Source organism: Ambystoma mexicanum, chromosome 8 (genome assembly GCF_040938575.1).
Source record: "Ambystoma mexicanum isolate Mex_15411 chromosome 8, UKY_AmexF1_1, whole genome shotgun sequence".
Taxonomy (NCBI): Eukaryota; Metazoa; Chordata; class Amphibia; order Caudata; family Ambystomatidae; genus Ambystoma; species Ambystoma mexicanum.
Window position 1 is genome coordinate 15,938,399 of NC_090929.1, and position 19,638 is coordinate 15,958,036.

The window sequence follows — 19,638 nt, forward strand, 5'->3', positions numbered from 1 at the left end:
AACCACCATGTGTCCCACCTGACCTCATCCCCATGCTCTCACATTGACCATGCCACACCAGGTCACCTGGACGCCAGAGCCCCCACTGCAGCTTGCATGCACTTCCCTGGATGCCAACCACCATGTGTCCCACCTGACCTCATCCCCATGCTCTCACATTGACCATGCCACACCATGTCACCTGGACGCCAGAGCCCCCACTGCAGCTTGCATGCACTTCCCTGGATGCCAACCACCATGTGTCCCACCTGACCTCATCCACATGCTCTCACATTGACCATGCCACACCATGTCACCTGGACGCCAGAGCCCCCACTGCAGCTTGCATGCACTTCCCTGGATGCCAACCACCATGTGTCCCACCTGACCTCATCCACATGCTCTCACATTGACCATGCCACACCATGTCACCTGGACGCCAGAGCCCCCACTGCAGCTTGCATGCACTTCCCTGGATGCCAACCACCATGTGTCCCACCTGACCTCATCCCCATGCTCTCACATTGACCATGCCACACCATGTCACCTGGACGCAAGAGCCCAAACTGCAGCTTGCATGCACTTCCCTGGATGTCAACCACTGTGTATCCCACCTGACCTCATCCACATGCTCTCACATTGACCATGCCACACCATGTCACCTGGACGCAAGGGCCCCAATTGCAGCTTGCATGCGCTTCCATGAATGCCAACCACCATGTGTCCCACCTGACCTCATTCGCATGCTCTTATATTGACCATGCCACTCCATGTCACCTGGATACGGGGGCCCCAACTGCAGCGTGCATGCACTTCCCTGGATGCCAACCACCATGTGTCCCACCTGACCTCATCCCCATGCTCTCACATTGACCATGCCACACCATGTCACCTGGACGCAAGGGCCCCAATTGCAGCTTGCATGCGCTTCCATGAATGCCAACCACCATGTGTCCCACCTGACCTCATTCGCATGCTCTTACATTGACCATGCCACACCAGGTCACCTGGACGCGAGGGCCCCAACTGCAGCTTGCATGCGCTTCCCTGGATGCCAACCACTGTGTGTCCCACCAGACTTCATCCGCATGCTCTCACATTGACCATGCCACACCAGGTCACCTGGACGCCAGAGCCCCCACTGCAGCTTGCATGCACTTCCCTGGATGCCAACCACCATGTGTCCCACCTGACCTCATCCACATGCTCTCACATTGACCATGCCACACCATGTCACCTGGACGCCAGAGCCCCCACTGCAGCGTGCATGAACTTCCCTGGATGTCAACCACTGTGTATCCCACCTGACCTCATCCCCATGCTCTCACATTGACCATGCCACACCATGTCACCTGGACGCCAGAGCCCCCACTGCAGCGTGCATGAACTTCCCTGGATGTCAACCACTGTGTGTCCCACCAGACTTCATCCGCATGCTCTCACATTGACCATGCCATGCCATGTCACCTGGAAGCGAGAGCCCCAACTGCAGCTTAAATGCGCTTCCCTGGATGCAAACCACTGTGTGTCCCACCTGACCTCATCCGCATTCTCTCACATTGACCATGCCACGCCATGTCACCTGGACGTGAAGGCCACCATCTTACCTGCTGTGCACCACAATTGCAGCCTTGGGCATTCCAGTGGTGCCAGAGGTGTAGATGTAGAACAGCTTATCTGAAGAGAGAGAAGTTCAGAGCAGGAGAGGTGAAGCATTGCACCCCGGTACACATCTCCCCAAGCAGTATGATGTCATGTGTACCTCACATCTGTCCCAGATCCCATAAACACCAGTTATATGGACACCTGCTGTGATGTTCTTTCTACTTCCTCTATCCTCCCTGCCTGGAAGGTGTCAAGTGATATGCGACTGTGGCATGCAGGGTGAGTGGCCTGCTAAGTGTTCTATGTAGGGCAGCTGGAGACAGGCTGGTGGATTCCCCACACTTTCCTTATTGCTCTTTACCTGCTGTGTCTGTACCGCACCTGTGCCTGGAACTGAAGAATAAAGATGCTCCTTTTGTACCTCTGCTTCCTAGTTTCCTTACCTGATGGAGAAACTTAACTGCATCCCTTTACCGCTCATCCCACAACACCCACCTATGTAAGGCCTACTGTGAACCGCGCACCAGCTCCATGGCTACCAGCTGTATGCCTCCCTGTGTACCGCAGATCCGGCCCAACTCCATGTCCCCCAGCATTGTAGGATTTGATATGTGCCACAGAGTCTCTCTCTCTCTCTCTCCCTCCCCCCCGTGACAGGTCCCATTAGTGTTTGTTCTGTGTGTGTTTTCCATGAATCACAGAGTGCTCAGTGTATCTAGGTGTGACAAAGACACAGCTCTAAGTATATCTTCCATGCTCCATACAAAGCTCTATGTATATCATCCATGCTGCACACAGCTCTATGTATATCTTCCATGCTCCACACACAGCTCTATGTATATCTTCCATGCTCCACACACAGCTCTATGTATATCTCCCATGCTCCATACACAGCTCTATGTATAGCTTCCATGCTCCACACACCGCTCCAAGTATTTCTTCCATGCACCATACAAAGCTCTATGTATATCTTCCATGCGCTGCACAGCTCTATGTATAGCTTCCATGCTCCACACACCGCTCCAAGTATATCTTCCATGCTCCATACAAAGCTCTATGTATATCTTCCATGCTCCACACACACTGCTCTATATATAGCTTCCATGCTCCATACACAGCTCTATGTATAGTTTCCATGCTCCACACACTGCCCTATGTACATCTTCCATGCACCATACACAGCTCTATGTAAATCCTTCATGCTGCATATGCAGCTCTATGTATCCATCCATGCTCTGTACACTGTTCTGTGTATATCTTCCATGCTCCATAAACAGCTTTATGTATATATTCACTGCCCCAAACACATCTCTATGTGCTATATGTGTATCGTAAATTCTCCAAACACAGTTGTGTGTATATATATGGGATACATTACTCACCGTAATCGTATTTCTGATGCTTGTATCTGCTTAGATTCACATGCCAGTAATACTATCCCTAGTGTGACGTCCACTGTACCCATGATCCCTCACGCGTGTAGGACCCTCAGATTGTATTTTTTCTGGCATGAGGAGTAGCGCGAGTACAGAGTATCCAAGAAGATAAGATAAATAAGACTACAAGCATCCATGCGCCTTCTCTCAGAGGAGAGGAAGGGTGGGCGCATGTGAATCTAAGCAGATACAAGCATCTGAAGAACAAGTTACTCTCTTACCTGGTAACGTTCTTTCAATGGGATGGTCCGACGACGTATTCTATATCTATGACAGCGATCACCACAGCTGTGCTGCTTCGGAAAATCTTTTGGCGTCTGCGTCCTGCGTTGATGATGTTGATACGCTGTCCTCGAGGGCCTCCGTCGAGCCGACATCATCAGATGTCATAAGTAGGACGCACAATGCCCGTAGCCTCAGTTGTAGTTTTTTCCCCAGAACGTGTGGCACCAAATCACTGCCAGTATGACCGCAGAAAGCCTTGCGGAAACGTAAGCTGCAATCGCATAAGAAATTCTGTACCGGGGCAGGTAGGGAGGGAGTGATATGGAATACGCCGTCGGGTGGCGGTGTTGAGCCGCTGACAAAATGGCTGCCTAGCTTTCCAGCTCCGTGTGCTGCCGCTTTATATCTGCTTCCATCTGCGGTTTAACATCTTGCTCTATCTTCAAACGCGGCTCCTGCCTCCCAGACACTTGGAGCTACCTACGTGTGAAATTTCGGCCCGAACCGGTCCTTCTGAGCCTGGGTTGGTCCGTCGGCGCTGCCCCCTGTAGCAGGCCGACTGGGCTGGGCTCGCCGCTGCCTGCGGCCCTGCGGCTCACGTGATCCTACTACCCGCCTCCCTCGCTTGGACGCTGGCCTACTGTCGCCTGGGGGCTGGGGCTGATCTGGTGCGCGAGGGCCGCCTTCACCGCCCTGCTACGCGTGGGTGGATCCCGCGTCGGACTTCACCGCCTGGGATCTCCCGTGGCTGGCTGCCTCTCTGCGCTCTCGTGGCGCCGCTGCCTGCCTCCGAGGGCATCTCCCCCGCTGGGCCTGCGGCCGGGGAACTCTGCGGTGCACTGCTGTGCCGCCAGACGCGTGTGACACCCGCGGGTGACGGGTGGAATCGCTGGGGACCCTGTCATCTGGATTGATCGCTGGCTTGAGGTGAGGAGCCGGGGTGGCTGCCGTGCGCGGGCGTCCCTGTGATCCCTCCACTCCGCTTGCGGCCCTCGCGCCCTCACCCGTGTTATACACCCCTTGGGCCTCGCGACGCCAGCCCACTCTCCTGTGACCTATTGAGGCATCTCCCCTACCACGGCCTCCCCTGATAGCTCCGGATGACTCTGTGAGTTACTGTGACACTATTTAGAAGAGAGTGGGTTCCTCCATTTGGCCTTCACTCTACATAGCCCCAGGTCATGAATCACATATGGATAAATTTGCAAAAGCCACCTCGAGATCTGAATCAGCCCATTCTTCATGCGATCAGACCGACACACCGCTCCCTGCGGAGGGGCCTCAGGCAGACCGGACGGTCATGATGGAAACTATGGCCAGAAACTTCGCTGCATTTCATGAAAAGCTCGACGACATCAATGCGAATGTGGCATCTCTTAGGGCCAAGTTGGATCAACAGGGGACGCGACTCACTGAGGCTGAAAATAGAATCGGTGCCAGCGAAGACACTGTAGCCACACTGCAGAGTACAGTGGCCACCCTTGTCACGGACATGAAGTCAGTGAAGGCTAAGTGTGATGACCTCGAATCCAGATCGAGGAGGAATAATATACGCATTATTGGGGTCCCGGAAAACGCGCTGAAGGGCCGACTCGAACTGGCTGTCGAGAACCTCTTGAAGGATCTATTGTGCAACCCGGTTTTGTCCCCTTTCTTCACGATCGAGAGGGCCCACAGGGCACTGGCCCCGCGTCCCAGGCCTGGGGACTTTCCAAGACCCATCATTGTGAAGATCCTGAGTTTTAAAGATCGCGACCAGATCCTCTGCCTCGCACGTGAGAAGGGTGCGCTCAGAATGGACTCGCAGGTGATCTGAATTTTCCCTGACTTCTCGACTGGAGTCCAGCAGGAACGTCGCCAATTCCTTGGAGTTAAGAAACTGCGCAGGGAAAGGAACATTCCTTATGCCATACTATTCCCAGCACGTTTGAAATTCACATTCAACAACAAACATTACTTCTTTACGGTGCCTTCGGAGGCGGTGAAATTCATAGAGGCACACATTCCCCCTCATCCACCCGCTGAGGATATGATGCAGAATGACTGAACTCCATCTGAGGCTTGCTCCCTCTGATCGCCCTATGGCCGGGCGTCCTTATGGCTATACAAGTATCTGGTTGTTCTATTTACATTTCCTAAGTAGCCCTGGCTGTACTCACTGCACCTAATCTCTTGAAAACGCAGATTACCATAATACTGAACCTCTCATCTTGTCCATGTTGACTTCCTATTGTTGTTTAGTGTAACGTTCCTCTGTTCCACGCAGGCCCGGCATAGATGCAGCGACATGCATTTTTATACCGCAAACACTGCTTGTTTTCTCAAGGATCCCACCGGGCTCCAAGCGTGCTAGCGCACGGCAATAGCGCACCCCATTGCGATTGCACTGTTGGTTATACTGTTGTTATGGGTTAGCCCCTGTTGGGCTCCTGCACCAGCTGGCTCAGGTTGGGGTCGATCCGGCGGTGCACAGGGAGGGTGGGTTGGTGCTTACACTACTAAATTTGGGTTAGTGGTGAGGGAGGTGGGTGGGAATGGGGTGTTATCTAAAAAAGGCACACGAGGTTGCATGGTACGAGCATTAAAGGCCCATGGATGCATGTTCGACTTCAAACGTTGGGGCACACACCACTGCCGGGTCTGGGATGTCCACTAAAAATGTGTGCAGTATGTTAGGATATTTACTACTGCAATGTCTACCGTCATAATGTCCTGGAATGACCGTGGGCTAAGCAACCACACCAAGGCCCATAAAATCATAGCGTATGCTAACAGACACAACTGCAAGTTACTGCTCCTACAGGAGACGCACTCCAATGGCCTCATACCAAGAACCATGGCCCCTGCATGGGGACCGGCGAGATTCTTCACCTCCTATTCCACTCAATCCAGGGGTGTTCTAACGATGATTCACAAATCCATTAAGTTTACACTGCACAAAAACTACTCCGACCCCGAAGGTCGTTATGTAATACTGCACTGCACTCTGGCTAACAAAGAATATTTACTTGTTAATACCTACTGCCCTAATGTGGATTCCCCCGGATTTTTCGACAATATCACCACCATACTGCTGGGATTTGTGGGCATACCGATCCTGTGGGGTGGGGACTTCAATCTTATCCTCGACACGGTCCTGGACAGAACTGGAATTGCTCCTCGTTCCTTGTCCGGTGCTGCACGCAGACTGCAAGCCCACATTATGACACTCGACATCTGTGACACTTGGAGAAAGCTACACCCCCAACGGAGAGACTACACCTACTACTCATCAGTGCACGATAGCTCCTCTAGAATAGACCTATTTCTTGTATCAAAAGGAGTCATGGGTGGGGTGGTGGAAGCCCAGATTTTACCTCGCACACTGTCTGATCATGCCCCAATTACACTCTCGGCGAGGCTGGGGATACCTGTCCCGACGTTCACCACCTGGCGTTTCAAATCCGAAGCCCGTAGGGATGTTGTATTTAGGGCTGACATACTTGCTGACATTCTGTCTTTCTTTGAACACAACTCTCTTTCGGACACTTCGGCTGCAGTCAGGTGGGACGCCTTCAAAGTGTATATTAGGGGTATGTCCATCTCCCAGGAGGCTGGGGTGTTGAAATCGATCAGAGCCGCACTGGATCGATCTGAAACTAAACTGAAGCAATTGGAACTACAATGTGCCACTAGGGCTGACCCTGCCATACTTGCTCAGGTCGCTGATGAACTCCAGGCATACAACAAGCTTGCCGTCAGTGAAACACAATACTTTACCCGCCCGCAGGCAGCCAGGAAATATGGAGAGGGAGACAGGCCTGGGAGAACATTAGCGACGCTATTAAAATGTGAATCTGGCCGGACGCAGATCACCTCTATTAAAGATAAACATGGCAACGCACAATGGGCCGACCAACAAATCCTAGATATGTTCGCTGAGTTCTACAGGTCCCTCTACTCTCAACCCGCTGAACACACAGAACAACATATGCGTGAACTCCTCGACCAGTTCCCCACCACAGAGATCTCCTCCGCTACTCGTGAAGAATTGGACTCCCCAATCACACTAGATGAAATTGTAACAGCCATTTCTGACCTGCCCAAAGGCAAGGCCCCGGGACCTGACGGCCTAACCGCCGATTTCTACCAGGAGCACGTCGCCATAATCGCCCCCAGGCTGCTTGAGGTCTGGGACGAATCGCTGTGTGCCTTTATCCTCCCCCTCTCCATGCGCAAAGCGGCCATTACAGTGCTGCTCAAGCCTGGCAAACCTGACAATGAATGTGGGTCCTATAGACCCCTCTCCCTTATGAATCTCGACACAAAGATTTTTGCAAAAATTATAGCCAACCGATTCCTGCCCATTATGACGTATTTAGTCCATGAAGACGAGGCCGGCTTTGTACCCGGTAGGTCTACCTCCCACAATATCAGGAGACTGTTTAACGTGATGTCCCGCATTGATCAAGATGTACAGGCTGTGGCGGTTACGCTTGATGCCCAGAAGGCCTTTGATATGGTCTCCTGGAAATACACATGGCTAGTGCTGGAGGCCATGGGCATAGGCCCAAACATGGTTAGGTTCATCAAATTACTGTACACTTCTCCTGTGGCGCGGGTTAGGACCAATACACTGACATCTGACCTTTTCACACTCTTCAGGGGCACCCGACAGGGATGCACCTTCTCTCCTATTCTGTTTGCCCTAGCAATAGAACCGATGGCAGACTTTGTCTGTGCTCATCACGCCGGCAAGGGAATAAGACTGAAAGACAGTCCTGAAATTATATCTTTATATGCGGATGATGTTTTACTATACATCAGAGACCCCGCAACACACCTTGACCCCATACTAAGGGACATCACCCGCATTGGCACCCACTCCGGTTTCACTATTAACTACTCCAAATCAGAGATCTTCCCACTCACTAAGTCCACCCGACAACCCACCACCGAATACCCCCTCCGCTGGTCACCGAATGGTATAAGATATCTGGGTGTGCAAATATCGCTAGACAAATCCACCCTCATCGCCGACAACTATTCCGCGATATCACAAATAACTGAGACTAAACTCCTACGGTGGCGTGCCCTCCCACTATCCATTGCTGGACGGCTCTCCCTCATAAAAATGATCCTACTCCCCAAACTGTTATATACGTTTAGCAACGTACCCGTATGGCCCGGGAGGCGATATTTTACTAGACTACACACACTATGTGCACAGTTTCTCTGGCACTCTGGTGCAGTACGCAAAAAGTGGACGGACATGGCACTCCCATATAAACGAGGGGGATTCACGGCTCCAGATCTGTCACTTTATTGGTCCGCGGCCCAGGCCCAACATGCCACTCACTGGTACCCTGGCACCCCGGTGCGTCCCCATATCAAACTGGAACGAATGGCAGCTGCTGGTATCAATCTAATGTCCCTCATACTACATCGGCAGTACACACCAGACTCTCCCATTGACCCAATCAGCACGACCCTTCAAGCCTGGGCTCGCTTGCTATTTCAGACACCTGAAGCCTCTCCATACTACAAGTGGCTTCTTGTATGGGCCTTTCCCGGCCTGGAACCCACTCATGATGCAGCACAGGCCCGACATTGGGGGATGCTGGGATACCAAGCACTGACGGACTTCTACCCCGAGGGCAGGTTCATCGACCCCCAAACTTGGAAACCGGGGCACACCGGGTCCGCCTTGGATACCCTCCAATACTACAGACTGAGAGCTGCGTTTCACACCAAATGGCCCACATTCCCTGATGAGCTCCCAGACAACTCAGCCATTGCATATATTGCCAATTCTGGAGGTGCCCATGGAGTTATCTCATCGCTTTACAAGATCCTACAGGAGGCTACCCCTACTCCCACTCTCAAGGCACGTGATGAATGGGCTGGCGAACTAGATATAGAAATATCAGATAGGGTTTGGGGGGATATGTGCCTACACACTCGGAAAGTCTCCCTCAATTTCCATTTTCGCGCCATGCAGTACAAACTTCTAAATAGACTTTACTACACTCCACACAGGACTTCGAGGTTCGCCCGTGATGCGGCGCACCCCTGCCCCCGCTGCGGAGCGACGGCAGCTGACCACTTACACATGTTCTGGTCTTGTGATAAATTGCTGAGGTTCTGGGAAAGCATCCTAGAAACGCTCACGGCTATCACTGACACAGTGATTGACCCTGATCCTTTAGCCGTCCTCTTTGGAGTCTGGAAAACGGATGACACCAGACGTTTGGCCAAGTTTCTTAATATTGGGTGCATGGTAGCCAAAAAATGCATACTTCAGAACTGGAAAAGTCCCATCCCCCCGGTCCACCAGAAATGGCTCCATATGCTTACTTGGGCACGGAACTGTGAGGAGGAATTTATATCCATGCTCCCCGTCACTTCTCGACCCAAGAATATCTGGGTGGAATTCAATTTGTACCTTAACGGTCGTAATGAAGACACAACCGGCTCTGGATCGTCCCCCACCCATTCAGTATCCACTGCTACAACATAAACTCGTACTCATATGTATCTTGTATGATTATTGTCTGACATTATTGTGATTTTGTACAACTGCTCATGCACTGCTCCACCTAATGTTTCTTACTTGTGCTTGTTGCCTTGATGTATGTACCACGTAACCTTTGCCGCCAAAAATAAAAGTTTTTAAAAAAAAGGAATACGTCGTCGGACCATCCCATCGAAAGAACGTTACCAGGTAAGAGAGTAACTTGTTCTTCGAGGGGATTGGGTCCTCCGACGTATTCCATATCTATGACAGACTCCCAAAGCAGTACCAGAGCAAGGAGGAGGGAAAGAATTTAGAATCAAAATTTAGAATTGCCAATCAAATAGCAGAGCAAAGGACCGCCTTGCCAAAGGCCAGATCCTGTCCTCGGATGGAATCGAGGGAATAGTGACGTATAAATGTATGTACTGAAGCCCAGGTGGCTGCATCACAGATGTTGCGAATAGGAACACCCCTCTGCAGGGCAGTAGATGCAGCCATAGCCCTGGTAGAATGGGACCGCAAGCCAGCCTGTGGGTCCTTACCCCCCCAAGCGGTAACACTCCGAGATGGCCAAAATAATCCAGCGAGACAAAGTCTGTTTCGTCACAGCTTGCCCCAAACGCTTTCCAGCATAACCAATAAAGAGTTGATCGTCCACTCTGACCCGGGACATGCGTGAAACATAAAAGCTTAAAGCTCTCCTAGGATCAAGCCTATGGAGACTCTCCTCTTACTTACCAGGATGTGGAGGAGGATAGAACGCCGGAAGAACAACCTTCTGGCTCAAATGAAATTCCGAAACCACCTTCGGAAGAAAAGAAGGACGAACTCCAAGGACAACACTGTCCTTGTGAAATACAGTGAAGGGTGGCTTAACTGAAAGTGCCTGTAACTCACTCACTCTGCGAGCGGAAGTGACCGCAACTAAAAATACAGTTTTAAGGGTTAACAGCCTCAAAGGACAAGAATGTAAAGGCTCAAATGGAGCACCCATAAGGAATTTCAGAACAAGGTTCAAATCCCAACCGGGCACCTGGAAAGGTGACGGCGGAAACACATTAGTGAGTCCTTTGAGAAACTGAGAAATTAAAGGAATTTTGAAATAGGAACACTCCTCAGACAAGCGCTTAAATATAGACAGCGCCGCCAGGTAACCTTTAATGGTACTCATTTGAAGGCCCCTGTGGGCCAACGAAAGCAAAAAAGACAGAACCACAGGAATGTCACATGAAAAAGGATCCACATTCTGAACCCTGCACCAGTCGCAGAACTTTCTCCAACAGCAACGGTACAGGGACTTAGTCGCCGGCCGTCTGGCTGAAAGCAACACCTCCATCATGTCTTCAGGGAGGTCCCAATCCTTGTACCTCAACCTTTCAGAAGCCAAGCTTGAAGGTTAAGGGACCGTCTCGGTAGGGAAGACGACGTGGAGGGCAGATGGACAAGTCAAGAAGGTCCAGGTACCACGTCCTCGAGGCCCATGCCAGAGCAATGAGGATCATCCGGGAACCGAACCTCCGTAGCCTCCGCAGCACTTGCGGGATGATGGGGACTGGAGGAAACGCGTACAGCAGTGAGAAGGTCCACTCCACGACGAACGCGTCTCCTAAGGCTCCTTTTGGAGGAAATTCCCGCGAGCAGAACCTCTCGCACTTCCGGTTGACACTGGAGGCGAAGAGATCCACTTGAGGGGTTCCCCCAAAGGGAGAAGATCTCCAGGAGAATCTCCTGAGCCAGCTCCCACTCATGACCCTGCTCAGAGCGTCCGCCGTCTCGTTTTCATCTCCAGCCAGATGAACTGACGAGATCGAAACTTCCTGCTGGATGGCCCAGAACCCGAGCTCCATCGCCTCCCTGCACAGAAGAAGTGACCCTGCCCCCCCTTTTTGTTGAGGTAGTGCATGGCCACTGTGTTGTCCGTCAGAATCAGGACATTCTTCCCTCGCACGGTCGGCAGAAAAGCCTTCAAGGCAAGCCTGACGGCCCTCAGCTCCAACAGATTGATATGGAGTCTGGACTCCGGCGGAGACCAACGACCGCTGACTGTCAACTCGTTGGCATGAGCTCCCCATCCTGTGAGGGATGCGTCCGTCACGATCGTCACCTTCGGCCAGGGCAGCCAAAATGGAGCCCCCCTCATCAGATTGCCTTCGACGGCCCACCACAGAAGGTCCTGGGCAACCGAGGGTGGCACTTGAACGGGGTCTGACATCCTGCCGGAGGACTGTGATCACTGGAGCTTGAGGGCCCATTGCAGAGATCTCATCCGCAACCTGGCCTCTGGCACCAGAAGAATGCAGGATGCCATGAGGCCGAGCAACCTCAAGAACTCAAACACCGGGAGCTTCTGGGCAAGTTGAAACTTGTGCACCATCTACTGAATGTGAAGAGCCCTCACCTGGGGAGGGAAACACTGCCCCAGGTATGTGTCGAGCACTGCTCCAATGTACTGGAGCCGCTGTGTTGGGGGAGAAGCCCAGCTTGTGAAGGGAGTGGACAGATGACGGACAGATGATCCAGGACCTGCTCGGGCGAGCGTGCCCTGATCAACCAATCGTCCAGGTAGGGGTAGACGTGAATCCCCCCTTTCCTGAGATACGCTGCCACCACCACCATGAGCTTGGTGAAGACCCTGGGGGGGGAGGTCAATCCGAACAGCAGGGCCCGAAACTGAAAGCACGAGTCGCCAACCGCAAACCTCAGGTATTTCTTGTGCTTTGGATGAGGTCGAAAGACACCAACCAGTCCTGAAGTTGAAGGGCCTGGAGGACTTGAGAAAGAGTAACCATCTTGAACTTGTCCTTCCTGAGGAGTTTGTTCAAACCGCGCAAGTCCATAATGGGTCTCAATCCCCCGTCTTTCTTCGAAATCAAAAAATAAGGGGAATACCATCCCTTGTTCCTCTCCGCTACAGGCACCAGTTCTATGGCACCTTTCTCCAGCAGGGATTGAATTTCCTGCGCAGGGAGCAGATCCGGACTCTTCAAAGAGAGATTCCCTGGTGGATTGTCGTGAGGTCTCTGCCGGAAAGGAAGACAGTAGCCGTGGATTATGATCTCCAGAACCCACACATCTGAAGGAATGGCACGCCACTCTACAAGATGCTGCGCCAGCCTTCCCCCAACTGGCGAACCATGGGACATGGCCTCATGACTGAGCTGAAGCGGCTGTGGCAGTGCCTGAGGGCAAAGTGGCAACTGCCCGAGCGGCCTTGGCACCTCGAGTACCCTGTTTTCTACCTCTGGCACTCCTACGGTGGCCCCTTTGACTAGCAGCTCCTCTCGATTTACTTAAGGACAAGTAATATCGAAATGAACGTCCCCTCCATTGTTGTCCCCTAGGACGAAAAGGCGGAGGTTGGCGAACTGCAGCGCCTACGACTTCGCTGCAGCTTTAGAGGTCTGCAACCTCTCAAGGCTCTCGTCAGCCTTGCTGCCAAAAAGATGTTCACCATCAAAGGGCATTTTGAGGAGTCGAGCTTGCACATCAGGAGCAAACCCCGACTTCCGCAACCACACAAACCTGCATATTACGGTGCTCACTGCCATGGACCGGCTGACGCAATCAACCATGTCCAGACCCGACTGAACGGACTCACACATGGCGTCCTTGCCATCCTGCACGATAGAAAGAAAACCATCACGTTCCTCCCCTTCGGGAATATGATCAGCCGCTAAGGAGATACAGTTCCACAGAGTGTGTGTGAAATGAGACAAGGCACAAACCGAGTTGGCAGCCTGAAGCGCCATACCCCCAGAAGAAAACACCTTCTTCGTCCAGCCGTCAAAACGTTTGTCGTCCCTATCAGGAGGGATGGTAGGGTACGACGCCTGCTTTGCGGGGCCGTAGCCGCCTGCACCACCAAACTCTCCGGAGTGGGGTGCGTGGTCAAGTAGCAGGGGTCGCCACTGGCAGGGTGATATTTCTTCGGCAATGACTTGCTCACTGCCAGGAGACTCTCTGGAGAAGTCCAAGCTGCAGCCACCCTTCTCTGCAAGGCAAGGCCTTGGTCGAGGATATCAGTCAGATCATCCTGCTGAAAATCCCCAGGGGGGGCAGACTACCCCAGGTAATCCGTGACCCTCGACTTCAGGCACTGGTAAGAGGAGTCGGCATGCATGCCAGGCTCAGGCCTACCAAACTCCACCTCCGGAGAGGTGTGCAGCCCACTGGCGTCGTGCAACGACTGGCGCAGGTCCTCAAGCTGGCTATGACCAGAAAGGAGGCCATCAGGAACCTCTGCAGGAACCTCACTTTCCTCAGACCCCTCATCCACCTCAGAAATATAATCCAAAGGGTGGGAAGAGGGTACAGAAAAAGGAACAAAGACATGTTTAGCCTTGGCCAGAGCCTTTCTGGGGGGTTCCACCGTGCCACGGGGTACCCCCGGCAAAGCCGCCTCGAAAGGTGTTGAGGGTGTCGACAGAATCGGCGCCGCTGGCGTCGATGTCTTCTTCGAAGACTTCACAGGTTCTCGCGGTCTCGAGGGCGTCGAGGACCGGGACCTGGAACGGGCATGCCTAGAGCGACCATCCATGTCCGACCGGGACCTCGAAGGCGCCTGGTGGTCACGACGACTGCTCGAGCCCAAAGGCAGACGAACGGTGTCTCTAGTACGGCCATGGCCGGCATCCTCAGACGGCACAGACGGACCGGAACCCTGCGATTGAAAAATCACCAACATCTCCTTTCGGAAGGAATCCCATTCCTCAGGAGTGGAATGCTTGTTGGGACAAGCAACCCGCCGACGGGCAGAGTCCTCGGACGAGGACGGGGAAGGCGACCTGTGACAGCGCTTCCTGTAGTGCCTCGAAGAGGCAGAGGAATGGCGGGACCGACTCCCAGACCGAGAACCCCCGGACTCACGACGACAATGCGGCGAGTCGCCCCTCGAATCATCCGTCGAAAGACCAGTGGAATGCGACTTCCGGGGCTTGGCCACCTTACCGATCGACAGCTTTTTCTTACGCTCCCGCAAGGCCATCGATGTGAGCGATTGGCAGTCGACACAGTCATCCGTATCATGGTCCTCCCCGAGGCACCAGAGGCAAGCGTCGTGCGTGTCCGTCAGCGACATCTTGGACCTGCACACCCGACACTTCTTAAACCCGGACCGCGAGGTGGAAGAAGCCGAAGACATCATACAATATTCAATGAAGAAACAGGTTCGAAGAACCGAAAGAACAGGATTCAGTAGAATCGAGGCGCGCCGAGATCTCCGAAGCGAACACGTTCGCGGAAAGACGGAACTGAGCCTACCGTCGTCGTGCGTCCTACTTATAACATCTGCTGACGTCGGCTCGACGGAGGCCCTCGAGGACGGCGTATCGACGTCATGGACGCAGGAAGATTTTCCGAAGCAGCACAGCTGTGGTGATTACTGTCATAGATATGGAATACGTCGCAGGACCCAATCCCCTCAAAATACGATTACGGTGAGTAATGTATCCCTTCTGAGGCTTGTGAAATCTGCTTAGATCACATGCTGTGCATAGATTAGCGGCCAGTATTAGAAGAAGGAGGTGGGATGTGAGAAGGGTCATGAGCAAATAATTGTCTTAGAACCGCTTGTCCCACTTGAGTATCTGTCTTGGAATAAGTGTCAATGCAGTAGTGCTGAGTAAAGGTGTGAATAGAGCTCCATGTAGCTGCTTTTCAAATGGTGTCAAGGGGTACATTTGCAATGAAAGCCATAGTGGCCCCAGTGCCTCTTGTAGAGTGGGCTCTTGGCGTAAAAGGCAGAGTTTTATCTGAAAGGGAGTAACACAGCTGGATACATTTGACTATCCAGGTAGAGATGGCATCTTTAGAGACGCGATCCCCTTCTCTGCCTCTAGCTACGTAGATGAACAGTTGATCTGTCTTCCTTAGCGGTCTGGTCTCGTCTACGTAGTAGAGGACCGCTCTTCACACATCTAGTAGTTGTAGATTCACCTCAGCAGAGCTTTTGGGTTCTTGGAAGAAGGCCGGTAGCTCAATGTACTGGTTAACATGGAATTTTGAAATGAACTTAGATGAAAACCTAGGGTGAGTTTGTAGAACCAGTTTATCCTTATGAACAGTAAAGAAAGGATCCTGCACTGACCAGCTTGAATTTCACGGACCCTTCTTATGGATGTAATGGTTACTAAGAAGGCAGTTTTATAGGTCAGGTGTTTGAGACTAGCTTTATGCATGGGTTCAAAGGGGGGGGTCCCATCCTGGTGGTGGGTTGGAAATTGGAGGGTGGAGTCTCTTTACCCCTTCTATAAAGGCTTTAACCACTGGTACTTTCCACCACACCACCTTGTTATGTGAGGTGGTGTAGGCTGACAGCGCTGCCAGGTGTACCTTGGGTGAATTAAAAAACAACCCTGCGTCTAGCAGGTGGAGCATGTAGGTGACAATAATGGAAGGCGTGCAATCAACCGGGTTGATTTCTTTATTCTGGCACCAAATAACAAATCTTTTCCATTTATCAAAGTAACAGTGTCTTGTGTTTGGTTTCCTTGATTCTTTTAGGATATCCATACATCTCTGTGGTAGATTGAGATGGCCAAACTCTATGACTTGAGGAGCCATGCTGCCAAGTTCATCGAGCTGGGTTGAGGATGCATTGTTTGTCCTTCGTGCTGGGATAGTAGGTTGTGCCAGCACAGGAGTCTGCTGGGTTCGCACGTTGCCATCTTGCGCAGGTGCGGGAACCACGGTTGTCTCGCCCACATGGGAGCAACTGGGATGAGCGTCATCGATTCCCTGTGCATCTTGTTGACAACCTTCCTCAACAGAGTGGTTGGTGGAAAAGCATAGGCAAACATCCCCAACCAGTTCATCCATAGAGTGTACCCCATGGAGTCTGGTTGGGGGAACCTGGATGCGAATCCTAGGCATTGTCTGTTTTCGCTTGTGGCGAATAGGTCTATCGCGGGGAAACCCCACTGTGAGAAGAGGTCTCCTACGACTTCTTCGTGCAGACACCATTCGTGTTCTTCCGGGAGGGGGTTTCTGCTCAAAGCGTCTGATAGTGAATTGAGATCTCCTGGAACATGTTGAGATTACAGGTAAATGTTCCGTCTGAGTGCCCATATCCACATTTTCTGGGCAAGTCTGGACAGATTTGTTGAAAGAGTGCCCCCCTGTTTGTTTATGTAAAACATTGCTGTTGTGCTGTCCATTAGGATCTGTACTGACAGGTTCGACAGGTGGTCTTTGAACGCTCGAAACGCTCTGAAGACTGCCAGAATTCTAGCAGATTTATGTGATTCTTGGCCACTGTGTGAGGCCAGAGACCCTGAGCTGTGTGGCGGAGGAGGTGTGCTCCCCACCCTGACAGGGACGTGTCTGTAGTGACCACCGCCTGTATCTCTGGATCGTAAAAGGGTTTCCCCTTTGTCAGGTTCTCTCTTGTCCACCAGTGAAGACTTTGTACCAGTGTTGGTGAAACGACCACTAGATCGTCCCACTGACCACTTGCCTGAGACCACTGTTTCGCCAACCATTCCTGCATGGGGTGCATGCACACGTGCGCGGGGGGAACCAGGTAAATACATGACGCCACCATGCCTAGCAAACGCATCGCTTTGCGCACCCTTATCTGGCGACCAGACTGATATTGAGGAATTTGCAGTAGTATATTCCGAATTCTTTCCTCTGATGGAAAGGTCAACCCCTCTTGAGTGTTTAAGATAGCTCCTGGGAACTATTTGGAGGTGCTTGGCACCAGGCTTGATTTCTTTCTCGTTGATTGAGAAACCCAATTCGAAGAGGAGGTCCATCGTTCTTTGGATGTTGGATCTGAAAATTACTGGGGTCTCCCCTGTGATGAGCCGGTCGTCCAGGTAAGGGTACACTGAGATTGCCACCCTGTGTTGATGTGCCGCCACCACCGCCAGTACCTTGGTGAATACCCTTTGAGCCGAGGCTATACCGAAGGGCAGCACCTTAAACTGGTAGTGCTGACTGTCCACCTTGAAGCGCAAGAATCTTCTGTGTGCTGGGAACATGGAAACATGAAAATAGGCATCTTTCATGTCCAATGTTGCCATGTAATCTCCTCTTTTTAAGAGGGGATTACCTCTTGGAGTGTAGTCATGTGAAATGTTTGGGGCTTGACATACTTGTTTGCAGGGTGTAAGTCTAAGACTTGGCGCATTGTCAAATCTTTTTTTGGCACCAGGAAGTAAGTTGAAAAAATACCCTTGTTTACCTGGTTGCCCGGGACGAGTTCTATCGCGTCCTTTGTGAGAAGATTGATGATTTCCTCGAGGAGGATCTTTTGGTGGTCCAGATAGTGTATTTTTCGTCTTGGAGGGTGGCTGCGGGGACGCCCCAATAGTTCGATGCAGTATCCCGCGGACACTGTGGACAGCACCCATCTGTCCGAGGTGATCCCTTCCCATGCCTGGGTGAAGGTGGAAATGCGTCCCCCTACTGGGGATGCAGGGGAAGGGACCCTGAGCGGAGCGTCACTGTTTGCTGGGAGGCGTACTGCCTCTACCTGGGCTGCCTCTCCCTCTACCACAGCCTCTCCTGTTACCTCTGGTGTAACCTTGGGTAGTCTGTTGGTTTCCACCCCACTATGTACCTGGCCCCTGTGAGTAATTAGAACCCCTCTGGGAATTTTGGCTGCGTGAGCGACAAAAATTATTATTCCCTCTTTGGTTCGTGGGTTTGTTAGTTAATTGTCCCAGGGACCTTAGGGTATCATATTCTTCTTTGGCAGTTTTCAGTGCCTCTCTACCGCTTTCCCAAACAAGACATTCGGTTCCACCGGCATGTCAATAAGAGTACCCTAGGTCTCGGGTTTGAACCCTGACTGTCTCAGCCAAGCGTGTCTCTTGATGACAGTGCTCTCTGCAATGAGCCGCCTGCATTATCTGCTGCGTCAAAGGTCGCTTTCAGAATGCATCCGGACACCGATCTAACCTCCGACGCAATCTGGTCTAACTGGCCCTTTAGTGGTTCTGGTGCGGAGGCAACGAGGGCAGCTACTTGCTCCCATTGGTGACAATTATAACTTGCCAGCAGAGTCTTGGAATTCGCGATTCTTGCCTGGTAAGCGGAAGTGGAAGCCACTTTCCTTCCTAGACCATATATCCTCTTGCTCTCCTTGTCTGGGGGAGCTTCAGATGATGCTAGAGGTGTCCCCGCTCTTTTCCTGGTGGCAGTAACTAGCAATGAGTCGGGCTTAAGCTGATCCCTTATGTAAAGTGGGTCGGAAGGGGCGGCCCTGAATAATTTTTCAATTCTGGGGTTGACTGCCTAGGTGAGATTAGGGGTGAGGAGGGAGGGGTCAATTCCTGATTGGATAGACTTCAGAATTGGTATGGTTTGGTCAATGGACTTCTTGTCCCCCATGATTTCCTCTGCAAAGTCCCTTTCCTCTTGAGCCCCTTGAGTGTCAATATGAAAGTGCTGTGCAGCTCTAGCTAAGACCTCATTCAGTAGTGGCTGATTATCCACAGGTGAGTCATTTACCGGTGGATCTTTGGGGATAGGTGAGTCTAGACTATATGCCCCTGCCTCGTCTTCCTCCTCCTCATCCTGGTCCTCGTCGTCTCTGTAATAATCAACCCCTGCTTAGTCGTCCAGTATCTGTATGTCTGGATCTTCAGCATACTGATGGTAAGGTAGAATAGAGAGTGGGTCTGAAATCAGGCCCTGAGCTGGAGTCTCATTACAAGGTCTCTTACTAGGAGGCAGAGGGTCTTTGGATCCTGAAGGAGTGGAGGTATCAGGGGTATTCTGCTAGCTCAGAAAATAATCAGGGTTTTTCTCATAGAAATTAGCCAAAGAAGACATTCTTGTCATCACCCTGTCGATGTCAGCAGGGCTCCATTCCTTGGAACTGGGGATGACCACTTCTTGTTGAGGTTCCTCTTCTCCCATGTCATGTGGAGTGGAAGAGATAACTTTAGG

At 52.0% G+C, this 19,638-nt stretch overlaps 1 protein-coding gene across 1 annotated transcript in view; it reads right to left on the minus strand.

Annotated features, from left to right (window-relative positions):
* The window catches only part of SLC27A4 (solute carrier family 27 member 4), a 297,326-nt gene that overhangs the window by 103,371 nt on the left and 174,317 nt on the right, over window positions 1-19,638 (minus strand). The window contains exon 5 of the mRNA XM_069609143.1: window positions 1,587-1,656. Within this exon, the coding sequence (XP_069465244.1) occupies window positions 1,587-1,656 (70 nt within the window). The remainder of the gene's footprint in view (window positions 1-1,586; window positions 1,657-19,638) is intronic.